Genomic DNA, 14,628 nt, shown 5'->3' on the forward strand with positions numbered 1-14,628 from the left:
TTTTATGGTGCTTGATGAACTTGCAGAGGAAAATGATTAAATAATGATTGAAACCCTGTGATTCTTTATATCTTTTGCAACATCTAATTGCTCTTGGTCTCCAAAGAACCATTTTTGCACCTTATCATCTTCTACCTCCCTAACTAACAATTAAAAAATCAGAATGAGTCTGAAATTCATGCTGAAAGAACCACAATCCTAGAGGAATGAGTTGTGGGTAAATTTGAGACCCAGAGGGACTTAATTGGAAGCCCTCCATGCCATAACTCAATCTTGTGGAGGTAAATGAGTCAAAGCTCATCCCATCAAAAATGGGGGGATCAAAATGAAAGGTAAAAGATGAAGGTTAAACCATAAATGTATAACTAAGAATAAAAAGGAAAGGAGGGGAGAGAAGAGGGGCAGGGGGTGTGTAGAAACATAAGAGAGGTGAAATTGATGTGAGAGGTGCCACATTCAGTGGCCATCTTCATCTTCCCCATCAAACAAAGCCCCTCTTCTCAGTTTGATATTGGGCGATTAATCTGGCAAAAATACATATCAAATTTTCTCCTAATAACATAGTTGATCTCATTATTTTCCCCACAAATCATGAATGTTTTGCTCCAAAACATTCATGATTTGTGACTTTCTGTACTAGAAACCAAAACATTTGTCCCTTTCGTTGTAAATCCAACAATTCTGAATCAATTCAATCCCCAAGATTTGATCATTGTCTTGGATAAAGTTGCAATCTTGGCCATTGGGTCGATCTAAATGGAATGTCATTGATTGATTGATTGATCTCCAAAAGTTCAATTTATTGAAGGGCTGCATGAGACTAAGAATGGGTGCTTGCTGTACCTGCCAGAGGGTGAAAAAGCCCGATGGAAATCGAGGTAAAAATGCAGAAAACAGGGAGGAGAGGGAGGCTGAAGAAGAACATGATGGCATCGTAGGAAGAGGAGATTGCGGCGCTCGTATCAGGGTGCATGGATCTACCAGATTTGTTTCCATGTATTCTCAACAAGGCAAAAAGGGTGTCAATCAAGATGCCATGACTGTTTGGGAGGTACCCACATTTCCCTTTCATCATTGTTTTACATGAATCTTCATTATAGTATGTTGCGTAAGTTCCAATCCCGGCAATGTATTAGTTCTCTGTGTGCACGAAAACCAGAATTGTTAATTCCAATCCCTGCTCCACATGGAATTGATGTGTTAGTTCTAATTCCTGCTCCGCATGTAGGACCGGGATTGCTGTGTTAACCTAAGGGTCACATTATTATTGTGAACCTACACTTGTAACTGTGAATTTATATTGTTCACGACACAATATTTTTTATTTTCACATTATCAGTCTTATTTCTGAACGAAGTGAATGATGTTATGATTATGTTCAGCACTTTGGGGGCGAAAAAAATTCATTCTTCTGTGGTGTGTTTGACGGCCACGGGCCCAACGGCCACAAAGTGGCGCAATTCATTCGCGATGGGTTACCGTCGAAGCTTTCAGTGGCGTCAAAGGCTACCGGCGACAAGAGCCATGATGTTGAGAAGGACATTCATCATCATCCAATGTTTCCCAAGTGGAAATCCAATTTCCTCCAATCCTTCAAGGAAATGGATGAGAGACTTGAAGGTGAGGAAATGATTGACAGCTTCAGCAGTGGCACAACATCTGTTACTCTAATCAAGCAGGTATAATCAACATTAAAAAAGTAATTATGCATTAACCAACGTATTATTTCTAGACCTTGTGACAAAAAGATAGAATCGGATAGACACCCCTACACTGTTAATACAGGTAGGTGAGGTGGGGCCAAAGCTCATGACCCGCCAAAGGTATGACTATGAGGCCCACTTTTTGGTGGGCCTCTAATGGTCTGGCCCACCCTGCTTATGAGGCCCACCTTTTGGTGGGCCTCTAATGGTTTGGCCCACCCTGCGGGCTAGTAATACTTGTTACCAATCAAATTTCTCCAATCTTCAATAACCATCATACAACATATGCATTTTTATAACAGTATGAAATTTGCAGGGTGAACATTTGATAATTGGTAATCTGGGAGATTCTCGCGCCATAATGTGCACCAGAGACGATACGGATCAACTTGTTCCAGAACAACTCACCGTCGACTTAAAGCCTAATCTTCCGAGTAAGCTACGTTTCATTTCTTTTTCGTGTTATATGGAGTAGAATTGACCGTAACTGATATAATATGTTGTGCTAATTAGGTGAATCTGAACGTATTAAGAGCTGTAAAGGAAGAGTAATGGCGACTGCAGAAGAACCAAACGTGTATAGAGTGTGGATGCCTGATCAAGATTGTCCTGGCCTCGCCATGGCTAGGGCTTTCGGAGACTTCTGCTTAAAGGACTACGGCATCATCTCCGTCCCTGAGATTTACTACAGAAAGATTTCCGAGAGAGATGAATTTGTTGTTCTAGCTTCCGATGGTGTAAGTTAAATCATAACATATCCATTCTACTTCTTGTGACAAAAATCTCTATCCCGTGTCTTGTAATTCTGGCTGTCTTCAAACTAAAAAGGTCAATAAACTGTTTAAAATTAAACAGTCCATCAACAGTCTAACCAACAGTCTAACCAGCTTGGCTGACTGTTTCAATTGAAAATTAAACAGTCCATCAACAGTTGACTAGCTTGGCTGTCGACGGACTATAATGTTGTTGTGACACATTTTTGTGTGCCAGATATGGGATGTACTGAGCAACTATGAGGTGATCAAAACTGTGGCGACGGCGAGGAAGAGATCCATGGCGGCGCGTCTGGTGGTGGAGCGGGCGGTCCGGACATGGAAACAGAAGTACCCGCGTTCCAAGACCGACGATTGTGCAGTGGTGTGCCTCTTCTTCAAACGCCAGAAACCAATGATACTGAAAACCGTGTCCCAGGCTCGGCTTAACATGAGCTTCCCGGAGACCAGCGGCAACGAGGAGAACTCCGCCATCGTTGAGACCGACGACGGGCTTGACACGCTCCTCAATTACAAGGGCAATGAGGACGGAGAGGACGGAGGAGAGCAACCGGATTCCGCGGGACGCCACCGTCGCAGACCTAGGTATCATCCAATACCGAGCTGATCTGAGCTAAAATTTTGAGTATGTAGAGGCTATGAATTTATTGTCTACATTATTTTTGTTCAAAGAGATGTAAATGACTTGAGCAAACTAAAGAAATTGAAATGTAGATGCATAATCAAGAATGTCGCGCAAGTTTTCCACAACTGAATTCAAAGATTTTTATTCATTTAATTAATCAGGTGCTACATCTCAACTATCTCAACTAAAAGCCTAAGCTGATAGTTTGGATTATATATGTTATGTATGCTTAACAATTCTAAGCTTACACCTTTAATTATTCCATTTGAAACTCCCTAACAGAACCTAATTAATCTTCATGATCCCATAAATCTGCAACGCTCTTGAAAGGCCCATCGGTCTTGTTCACAAACATATCTTCCCCGTTGAGAACTCGTCTCTGTAGAATACATTCTTGTTTAGTTAAGGATTCAAAAGGAAATATATATTTGACAGAAAAAGAGTTATTACCTGATCTGGGATACTGGAAAGAGCTTCGAAATCTTGTTTGGGTATTTCCCAATCGAATATGCTAATGTTCTCTTTGATCCGGTGAGCATGGTTTGATTTGGGAATGGTGCTGGTGCCTCTTTGAATAGCCCACTTCACAAGAACTTGCCCAGGGGTTTTGTTCAGTTTCTTCGCCACCTTCTCTACCATGGGGTCATGCACAAGATCACGTTCATCCGAACCCAGAGGTGAATAAGCCTGAGAACCAATTATGAAGTTACAAATTCGACTTATTGATGATCTTCTCAGTTTGAGAAGGTCAACTATAAGCTTATCTAAGCTGATTTAGATCTTTGTAAGTTAGGATCACAAACCGGTAACCTAGATTGATTTATTCCCTTTATCAAATAGGATCACAAGGTTGGCAGACAACCTAAATGGATTTAGCTCATTGTCATTCTTTATCTGTTAAGGTCACAAGGTGTACAAAGGTTGAGACCGATTTACTTTTTTGTGATTCTTTATTGATCAGGGTTACAAGGTGGGCGTGACTACGAAGGAATTCCTAAGTTACTAAGGAAATTTGAGTTTTAAATGAAGTTTATTTACCGTCACATGGATGTTGTTGTCCTTGCAAGCATCTAACATTTTGTCATTCCTCCATCCCGGATGCATCTCCATCTGAGATATATGCAGACAAAATATAATGAATTCCCAGTTAGAATGAATTTCTATAATGATACCAGATGCCATGCCATTTATATAGGATGTGGAAGCAATATTCACCTGGCAAACAGAAGGCTTTATCTTGGCAATGTCTAGAAGCTTGTTGAGTTTCTTGACAGTGAAATTGCAGACTCCGATATCTCTCACCAGTTTATCTGCAACAAGCTTCTCCATTTCTCTCCAAACTCCATGCATGTCAAAGCCTGAGACGTCCCCGGCTTTTGGAGGCATGCTAGCTCCCTCCTTCAGGTGGAATGGCCAATGAATCTGTTCACCAAAAAAACCATATTCTCCATTATTACACGCATAAAAAAGACTTGTGACCCTAGCCGATAAATTCAACAAATAAAGGACTGGTAAATCAATTTATGTTGCCCTAGTCTGGGTCTATAAGTACTGTCGTTTTTGCTGGAATTAAACTTGTAACTTGGGATAATGGGTTACAAAAGCATAAATTTTTACCAAAAAAAATCAAGATAATCAATTTGCAGCTCCTAAAGTGTACCACAATGTGGTAAACCTGTTTATGTTGCCCTAGTCAGGGCCTATAGGTCGTTCTTGCTTGAATTAAACTTGTAACAACCTGGGATAATGGGTTAGAAAAGCATAAATTTTTACCAGAAAAAGATCAAGATAATCAAGTTGCAGCTCCTGAAGTGTGCTCATGAGTGCAGGGCGAACCCTGTCAGGTGATAAGTCAGTGCACCTGCAAATCCAACAATTAGAGCACAACACTGTAAAATTTATAACTCTGGGTTTCCAAGATTTATAGTATGTAATTAATGTAAATATTGAGCACTCATATATATATTTGGTACCATAATTTAGATGTAACAAACAGAGTTTTTCGCTCAACTCCGGCGTGTATGGCAGCTTTCAGTCCCTCTCCTACCCCCTCCTGGACTCCATACTGGGCAGCCGTATCAACATGCCTATACCCACCCTGCACCCACAACAATCATTAACATTACACAACAACATTTAATTACAAATGTATAATCCAATAATCAACTTAGACTAGCCTTGAATTAAAAGGAAAAAAAGAAGAATGGGCACCTCAACAATGGCGGTGTATACATTATCTCTGGGGTTTTGGGCTTTCCAGGTGCCAAGCCCTATGGCTGGGATCATGTGGCCGCTCAGCAGCCTGAAAGATCCCACTTTCTCATTTCCGGCTGTTACCGTCATCTGCGCCATTTTCTGCTTAGCTTATTTTCTTCTTGGTTTCTTCTTAGTTTGCAGTTTGAAGCTTCGTAGAAACAAAGGGTGGAAGTGTATATGGAGGTTGGAAGAGAGACATTCCAGAGGATACACGTCCGGCGGTTCATGAAACCTGTCCCAAAACTGGGCAAACCACGTGTCTTTTCTTTTCTTGTAAACCCAGTGCCACCGTATCGGATTATCAGTAACCGAACATAGTTGTGAACCATGCAAATCATGATCCATGGTATAATTCGCCATCTGTCCATTTTACCTCTCATGTTTATTCATTTGTCAAACAAACTCTTTCTTCATTGCTTATTTTCTTTAGTAATTTTTAATTATTTTTAAATTTAAATTTTTGTGTTTAATAATACTTTTAATGTAGTTTCTAAATATATAAATTGTATATACTAATACTAAATTTAATATTATAAAAAAATTGAATTAAAAATAACTCCAGTCATTAACCGAATCAGAAAAACAAAATGGGACGGGGTACATTACTACATTCGATACACCAACTATTTATGAACTTCTGATCGAATTTAACTTTCATTGATTGGGTCGAAAATTGTATGAAGCCCAGCTAATATAGTACGTCTATAATCTTCTGAGTCTTGCAGGCCATTCTTTGTCGGAAAGGGAAACAAAGCTGGTGGGCCTTAGCCCATATATAATGTCCACCGCAAATTATACTGTGGACCATGGTCCAAAACGGTGCGAGTTTTTTCTAATGAAAAGAAATGGCATTCGTCCGCACCGTTAGAAGTAAAGTAGCTCTATGCCTCTATATTAGTATAACATATTCATTTTCATTTTATATACACTGCAGTTTGTTTTCAACACAACTACAATTTCTTTTTGATATAACTACATTTTCATTCGACATTATAAACTCAAATTAAATATATGAAATTGTTATTCAATTTCATTTTATATACACTGCAGTTTTCTTTCAACACAATTACAGTCTCTTTTAGATATAACTATAGTTTCATTCAACACTATACACTCAAATATGTTAAACTATTATTCAGTTTCACTTTATATACATTGTAATTTCCTTTCAACACAACTACAATATCATTTTGATATAACTACAATTTCATTGAACAATATACGCTCAAATAAATGTGAGGCAGTATCATTCAATAAATTGTAGAACCTTATGAGATGATCTCCAACACATGTTCTACCTTGTGGACAAATATATTTTCAAGCATAAATCTGTTCCACTTCCCAACTTCATTAGAGCCTTCTAACCCCATTATAACTAAAATTTGTACACATCGTACATGTAGTGTATTACTATCGCTCAAGTAACTTAGAACATTCTTAGTGGTTGGGTTCTTGGTTGCAACTTGCAAGTAGATAAATTGACTCTAATGTGCTTAGCAAAAGCACAAGTAGCCTAGGCTTGATCTTTTTTCTTGTTCTTTCTTTATTCCTTAAAAAAAAAAATCTTTCATCTCTCTGCTGACTCCACGATTATACAAATTTTCTCAAAAACTTTACTAGAACTTCTCCATGAGCAAGATCTTAAATTTCAATCAAACTCAACTCAATTCATGGAATACTACTTTACTAGGGTACATCATTCCACTGCATACAATATGTAATACGGAGTACTAATTCCGTGCAAAGATTACCCGCAAAATTATTAAAGGTTAAAGTGGTGGCTAGATTGATTTTTTATACAAGAGGAAGTTCGAACTCTCGATCTTTTTTAAAAGATAATAGTGCATGGTTACTTACACGCTAACAAAGCTAATTATTGTCAAAGGCCTTATGGTCAAGCGACATAGTTGTGGCCCTCCTAAATGAGAGGTCACAAGTTTGATCCTCAGTGGTTACATACTAGTAACAGAGTCAATAGTATTCTAAAAAAATGGTTTATTTTGAATTTTTTTAAATTTGTTATACGAAAAGAAATTATTTTTAAAAATTAGATGAAATTTTATATATTTTCGAAAAAATAGTAAAAAGAATTTAAATTTTAATAATGTAAAAATACAATCTATTTTTATAATTAAGGGAGTATTTTATAATAACGATAGACTTACTTTGAACTATTGACTTGACATTTTACCCTCATTTTTTTTTGTGAGTACATTTTACCCTCATTGATCCACCACACAAAGATATTGTACAAGTAGTAGTAGTAAATCCTTCACTATTGGCAACACAACAAAGATATTGTACTTAGTAAATAAATAAATAACCAAAGATATTGTACAACTAGTAGTAGTAAATCCTTCACTATTGGGAACACAAGAAATGGTACCATTTAACCCAGACGTAAACGACACGTTATTTGTGAATACCGTGTCACCCATGGACACTTGGCCACTTCTTTTGCTACCAAACCAAAATGTCTTTTCAACTGTTTTTTAGAAGTTTTTTCAATAAGCAATAAAAATAAATAATGAAAACAGAAAAATTCTTATATAAGAAAATCCCGAAACATATAATAAATTTTAGTCAAAATTTAATATTTTTATTAAATTCATAAAAATATTACATTTTACTCAAAAGCATTACATCTATATGATCTCACCTAAGGCATACTTTAAGAAAAAGTATTCTAAGCTAGTAATTTCATTCTCATTTAAGTGTATAATATTTAAGTTATTATTAATATTTTTAAAATGGAAAATAAAAAATGAAGAAAGAAACTTAGTTTAATACGGAGTAATATAGTAACAAATAACACATGTAAAATGATATAAGTGAATATCTTTGAATTATTTTCAATTTATTAAAAAGGTCACACTTGTGTAAAATTGTTTCACAGATCTTATCTGTGAGACGGGTCAACTACAAAATATATTTTATTATAACGTAAAAAAGGGAGAAATTAAAATTACATAATCCTTCACAATTACAAATGTATTTTATTAAAATCTAAAAAAACAACGTAAGATATAACTCAAAATATCACACTTACATAATAATCATCTTAGAAAAATTTATTCTACCATGTGCTGATGACTGATGAGCATGCAATGTTGTATTTTGTGTTTTCCAAATTATACATTCCCCATGTAATTTCGGTAAAGTACAACTCTACAAAATATATAACACTATAGAATTTAGTTAATAATAATTTAAATATCACAATTTATATATGAAAAATGATAAGTGGACTTTAAGAGAGTAAAACTCTCACATGTGTCTTAATTTTATTGGAGGAAGATGAAAATAAATAATAGGAAAAATGACACTTTTTTTCCCTATGTTATGTGCTTATAGCACTTTTTCCCCCTGTGTTATTAAAGTGGTAGTTTTTCACCCTCAGTTAGTTTAAAAGTGGTAATTTTCTCCCCTGAAATGTTAAATTGACATTTTTGCCCTTAAAAATAACTATTTCACTTATTTTTATTCTCCAACCAATTATTACTAATATGTATGGAAGATCACGGTTCGATACGAACCTAATCGAACACCGTAGCAATTGAACTTAAATAGTATAGACGATTACAGTTACGATTCAGAATCGAAAAAATAAAATAAAATAATTGTTAAATTTAGACTCTTTTTAAATAAGAAATAAAATTATAAAAATAAATAAATAAATAAGTTTTGATTGGCGGTTCAAAATCGAAATTGGAACCGAACCGTACTGATTTATCAAAATAAGTGTTTGATCATTTTCACTATATATATGACTGTGGTTAAGTTCCAGTTCACGGTTCAACAATTATTTAATTTTATTTTTTTCAGTTCTGAATCGTAACCAGAACCGTTCATACTATTTCGGTATGATTGTTACAGTTTTTGGTTAGGTTCGAACCGAATCGTGATCATCCATACATATAAGTAATAATTTGTTGGAAAAGAAAAATAAATGAAATAATTATTTTTAAGGGTAACAATGTCAATTTAACATTTTAGGGGAAAAATGTCACTTTAATAGCACAGGGGGAAAAAGTGCTATATGCACATAACATAGGGGGAAAAGTGTCATTTTTCCTAAATAATAAATAAAAATTTTGGCCCACATTTTTTAATGAATCAAAGTATGCCATGTAAGCAAGAAATATATAAAATGGGGCAGAAAATAAGAGTATGTTTAGTATCACTCTTTATATAACATTTTACTGGGTGGTCTGTTGTACAATATTGTACTTTATATTTTACACGTTATACTATTTCTTTTTCGATGACGATGGAATCTCATAGTCACTATTTGAGTATGAATTGGGTAAATTTCGCTCTTATGTAATAGCTCACAAACTACACAAGAGAGGTAGACCGCACTAAGAAGCTAAGACTCAATATGACAGATTCGACCAATACAATGTTGACAAATATCGGACTCGTGATCTCTTGATACAAGAATCATTTTTCACCCATTTGACAAACCTTTTTGTGACAGGTTATACTAACACAATGCATGTTAACTTTTTTTTTTTAGAAAGGTTATTTTGTGATATTATGGTAACGAGTTCTACTACATGGACTACTCTCATTTTCTACTCCATCACTTTTACTTCATACGTGGCAAGATATGATAGGTTATCTTCATTCTGTGGGTCACAAAAAAAGTGTCAACATCAAACTTTTGTGTGAGGTGATAAAAGTACCTAGGGAGTATAACTTTCCTTCAAAAAAATTCCCAACCCTAAGGGGCCCCCACGACCCTCGACAAAGTATATGGGAGGAAGTAAATCATGATAACTCAATTGAACATAAATGTTAGACCTTTGCTTACTGCATACGAGCCCCTCTCACTTTGAGAGGTTGTCCCCATACGGGGTGGTGAGACTCGATCCTGATCTTTTCTCCTAAACTTCATTTATGTGATGAGTTGAGCTGTCCATGTGTACTCCCAATTAGAGAGTATATCTTGGGTGTACACGTAATATTTTCTTATGGTAACTAACACAAAACACATAGAGAAAAGTTACAATGCATGGTAACTTATTTGCCTAATCATCATAATATGGTATTTTGTGATGAAAGGGCAGGGTGTAAAGTTGGGTGAAAAAATGTAATTAGCAAATGAGAAATTAAAGGGGAGAGTGGGGAATCTTCCAAAGTGTGTAAGCAGATGGGAAATAAGGGAAGGTGACGCAGAGATTGCAGGCCACCTCGGAGACGGGGAAGGCAATGGAAATGGTAAAAAGAAAGGAAAAGAAGACCACCATTAATTGCACATAAAGACTTATTGGTATGTACAGATATATAGCTAGATGATTGCATATATATATTGCCGTACCCAATATTGAAGAACACAAAACCACCACTCGTACTGTATGAGTGTATGTAGTTCTGTCACCTTCTTCACATTTCAGAAGTGACAAACAATGATATCAAATCACAAAAAATAAAAAAGAAAAAAAGAAGAAGAAAATCTATTGATGCAGTGATGATGATTAAATAAAACGCTAGAAAACACAACACGTTGTTCTTTGGCAGAGGTTGACCCCACCCCCACTTTGCTTTCTTCTTTTTTTTTTGATTTTTTTTTTTTCTTTTGGGGGGTTTTGAATCCCAGGCCAGCACCACTATGGTTCAGTCAATATCCACTTCTCCCTTTCATTACGCTTTCCCCTTTTACTCTTCCCCAAAAAGCATGCATGCCCAATAATCCAAACATTCACCCAAAACATTATGGCTTCTGTGTAATGTTCCTTTCATCACAAAACATTATTCACAACTATTTTTTTTAAAAACTAACTTTTTCAAAAAATAAATATATATAAATTTTACTTTATTAACAGCCGCATAGTGTATAATTCAAATTTACCTCTGACCAAAAATGAAAGCATGTATTTAGAATTTATAAATCGATCAGTTGAGACACATCTTATAATTTATCTTTTCTCCACTTATATCCGGGACGGAAGCTTTGAACAGGAAATATAAGAAGTTTTAATATAATAATTATGAATATAAGAAAGTAAATTTTGGTAAGAAAATGTAGGACATTTGGGAATCTAAATATATACCCAAAATAATAATAATGATAATCCTATTCAATTCCATCAGGATATTGCTGTCTAAAGTCTTAGCAGAGTGTGGCCCTCCACAGACAAAGCTAACCAAAGTTTTTTTTTTTTTTTTTTTTTTTTTTTTTGGGTACAAATTCAAATCTGCATTCACATTTTCTTGTTGAATTTCACAACTAATAAAGACACTCTAGATTTGTGTCCATTGGCCATTGCAGAAGTGATCCCACAAGGTCAAGAATCTAGTCTACTATTATAAATTCATATTCAGATGCAAATCAAATTGACAAATCTTTATATGTAATTTAATAAAAAAAAATTAGTATTTTAACCGTAAGTAATTAATTTATGAGTATTTTACTCTCTTTTTTTCAGTGATATAAGGTCATGTATTCAATATGCAAGGAAAGATTGCATAAAAGATGATTGGGTCACGTTTACATTGTCAATAGTGAAAAAATTACAAAAAACGTGATCACATTATATAGTTAGCAATTGTATTTGGTGAGTATTGTATTTGATGACTAAGAATTAAGCAAATATAATAACACCATTTATATATATATATTCATACCACTAAGCTAGTAGTAAGTACACCCACCAAGTACATATAATTAAAAGTTACCAAGCATCACAAAGGTAATTAAGCCCCTCAAAGAAATGATTAAACAAAAAAAGAAAAGAGATTAGCGTGGCCGGCCAACTAAAAGCAACCCAAAAGATTCTTTATTACTATTTGTAAAAAGCATTATTAGATGGTCGATGATTTGCGGACTAGGTATCGATAAGCCGCCACTTTTCTCTTCCGGGAAGCCGTGTTGTCGACGGAGAGCACCAATTTCCCGGCCTCCGGCGACTTGAAAGAGTTGTGAACCGCCTCTTCCCCGGCGGCAATCCTCCGCGGCTTCTCCACGGCGATGGTATAGCTGCTCTCGGCGTTGGGTACAAATTCCACGCTGTACTCCAACTCCCATCCTCCCACCACTATGTCCCATGTTATTGTCGCGCCGCCCTAACAACGTAATTATCCAAAAACAACCTCAATTATTGTCTTCCTAATTCTCTGTAATTAATACGAGGTTGAAGATGACTTTTGGAGAGGCAGAAAAAATGGGTAGGGTTCATAGGGATAAGGCAAATTATTTTGAAGACTCGAGTTCAAAATACAAAATTTACATACGGAATGTTCACAATTTGAACATTCGGTATTAAATTGTGACGGGTACAACTTGTAATGTGAACCCAGGTCTATAGTATAATATTGTTAGTGAAAAATTGGTGGGTGCAGTTAATTCTTGGAGCTCAGAGGGTGAAACCCAGAACCGAGTTCACACGTTACATTTAATACGGTGCTAGCAAACGTGACAAAAAGTTGAGGAATTTATCTTTTTGTGCAAAATTGAATAAAATCAAAGAAATTTTGTGAAGAAATTAAACCTCAATGCCTTCAATCTGAATGTTGACTTTCTCCCCTCCTTTGACAGTGAACTCGGAGGCCGGTTTAGGAGGACCGTTGTGCAAATCGCTGGGTCGACTCAGACCGCCATACTGGACTGGCACATATTCCGGCCTGATGAACCTAATCCCACAGGACAGACGAAAGATCCACCTCAAGACAAGCGAAAATTTGAAATTTGAAATTTGAAAAGAAACAAAACAGAAGAATGAAACAAAGGACACAAATATAGCAATTATACAAGTAAATTAAATGTTTAGTTTCATAAACCCAAACGTGGCATTATCTTAAACACCAAAAGCAGAAAACATAGTCATTTTCGAATCAGACAAGATCATTAAAGACAGCAAGGGAACGAGTTTAAGATTCGTTTAATAATAATGATTAAAAATTAAGACGATATTGATGATACCCACTTGTATAATGTCTCGGCAACATTGCCTTCCTTGGAGATCACGAACTTGCTCTTTGTTCTTTGGGTCAAGAATGGGCTAAACATTGAGTAAAGCACACTGAAGTACCATGGCACATTGATGAAAATCTGCAGATCAAAATGAAAATGAAATTTATAGAATATATAAACATAAATAAATCCAACTATTTAGTTAGAGATGGAACCTTGCGGGCCACCATTTCTGGGTAATTGTCCTGGAAAAGAGAGAGGATGTGATTAGAGGCGACACGGAGTTCTCGTTTGGGCATATCTTTGAGATCGGTGACTTGGATAATGGAGTTTACGCCGCCGGGTTTGAAATGGAGGAGCTTAATCCCTCGCTCAAGAACCTGGACTCTCCACCGCAGGAATCTCTGGAGTTTCTCGTCGTCTCCGAAGATTCTCTCGTACATTTCCCTGTCTTTGAACACGCCGTAGGCGTTGTAACAGACAGGGTGTCCCTGTCTGTCGAATCCGTTCATATACGCAACCACTCCTTCGAGCTCCTTGAACCCCAGGTCCTCCTCTACGACGTCGTCCGCTCCGAACTCTTTCCTCCACCCCACGCACTTCTCCAGCATGTGGAGCGCGTCGCCCACCTTGAAGTCGCGGGCGCGGAGGAATTTGAGGAGGACGACGTCGGCGCGGTCGTCGGCGCCGGCGGCGGAGAGAAGCGGGATGCCCCACATGGACGCGTTGGCGGAGGAGGAGGAGGAGGCGGCGAGGGTGTGTTTGAAATCGGAGAGGGCTTTCTTCTCGGAGTGTTTGAGGTGGGAGATGTAGTAAGTGTCTTCCTTGAAGGAGGGGCTGCGGAGGGCGGCGGCCTCCATGAGCGTGCTGACTAAGCTCTTCTTGATGGGCTTGGGAGAGGCGTCGTCGTCTTGCTGGAAATGGAGAGGCTGGTGCATTGAAATGGGGGATTCGGATTCCATTGTTGGAAACTTGAAATGTTAAACAAGTGGGTTTTAAGGGGTTGTTTGGATAGAAGAATGGTGGAGGTATGGGAGTGAATGAACAGAGAGAGTAAGTGAGGATGGCAGGTAGAGAGACAAAAGGATGAAAAGCACGGCGTGTCCTGTGATTGGGCGCTGTTACCCATCCATTTATTTTCTAAATAAAATCATTAAAATCACACTGATTCTTGACTTGATAATTACAAATTTTTTTTAGTAGAATTAGTCAATTACGAATAACTTACTTGTTTAATTCTTTGTAATTCTTGATTTTCTAGTATCAATTCAGAATTTATTTAGTCTACATGCTCGAGTAATAGTTACGGATTTCTTATCACTAAAAAATCATTAAAAACTCAAATTCTATGATTTC

The 14,628-nt window shown here is 36.7% G+C and overlaps 3 protein-coding genes across 3 annotated transcripts; 1 reads left to right on the forward strand and 2 right to left on the reverse strand.

Annotated features, from left to right (window-relative positions):
• Positions 1-400: 400 nt before the first annotated feature.
• On the forward strand, positions 401-3,258 carry LOC116006399 (probable protein phosphatase 2C 65). Its single transcript, XM_031246750.1, has 5 exons — positions 401-1,051; positions 1,383-1,679; positions 2,020-2,137; positions 2,217-2,440; positions 2,694-3,258. Exons 1-5 carry the CDS (start codon positions 815-817, stop codon positions 3,081-3,083), a joined length of 1,266 nt encoding a protein of 421 aa, XP_031102610.1. The 5' UTR covers positions 401-814; the 3' UTR covers positions 3,084-3,258.
• On the reverse strand, positions 3,232-5,527 carry LOC116006400 (aldose reductase). Its single transcript, XM_031246751.1, has 7 exons — positions 5,313-5,527; positions 5,075-5,199; positions 4,875-4,962; positions 4,317-4,523; positions 4,140-4,211; positions 3,552-3,788; positions 3,232-3,480 (listed from the first exon to the last, which is right to left on the reverse strand). The coding sequence occupies exons 1-7, from the start codon at positions 5,451-5,453 to the stop codon at positions 3,391-3,393; spliced, it is 960 nt and encodes a 319-aa protein (XP_031102611.1). The 5' UTR covers positions 5,454-5,527; the 3' UTR covers positions 3,232-3,390.
• A 6,417-nt stretch (positions 5,528-11,944) lies between these two features.
• Positions 11,945-14,363, reverse strand: LOC116005605 (patellin-6). The gene is made up of 4 exons (XM_031245849.1): positions 13,488-14,363; positions 13,286-13,410; positions 12,851-12,992; positions 11,945-12,425 (listed from the first exon to the last, which is right to left on the reverse strand). The coding sequence occupies exons 1-4, from the start codon at positions 14,232-14,234 to the stop codon at positions 12,165-12,167; spliced, it is 1,275 nt and encodes a 424-aa protein (XP_031101709.1). The 5' UTR covers positions 14,235-14,363; the 3' UTR covers positions 11,945-12,164.
• Between the last annotated feature and the right edge of the window lie 265 nt (positions 14,364-14,628).

This window comes from Ipomoea triloba, chromosome 15, assembly GCF_003576645.1.
Source record: "Ipomoea triloba cultivar NCNSP0323 chromosome 15, ASM357664v1".
NCBI lineage: Eukaryota > Viridiplantae > Streptophyta > Magnoliopsida > Solanales > Convolvulaceae > Ipomoea > Ipomoea triloba.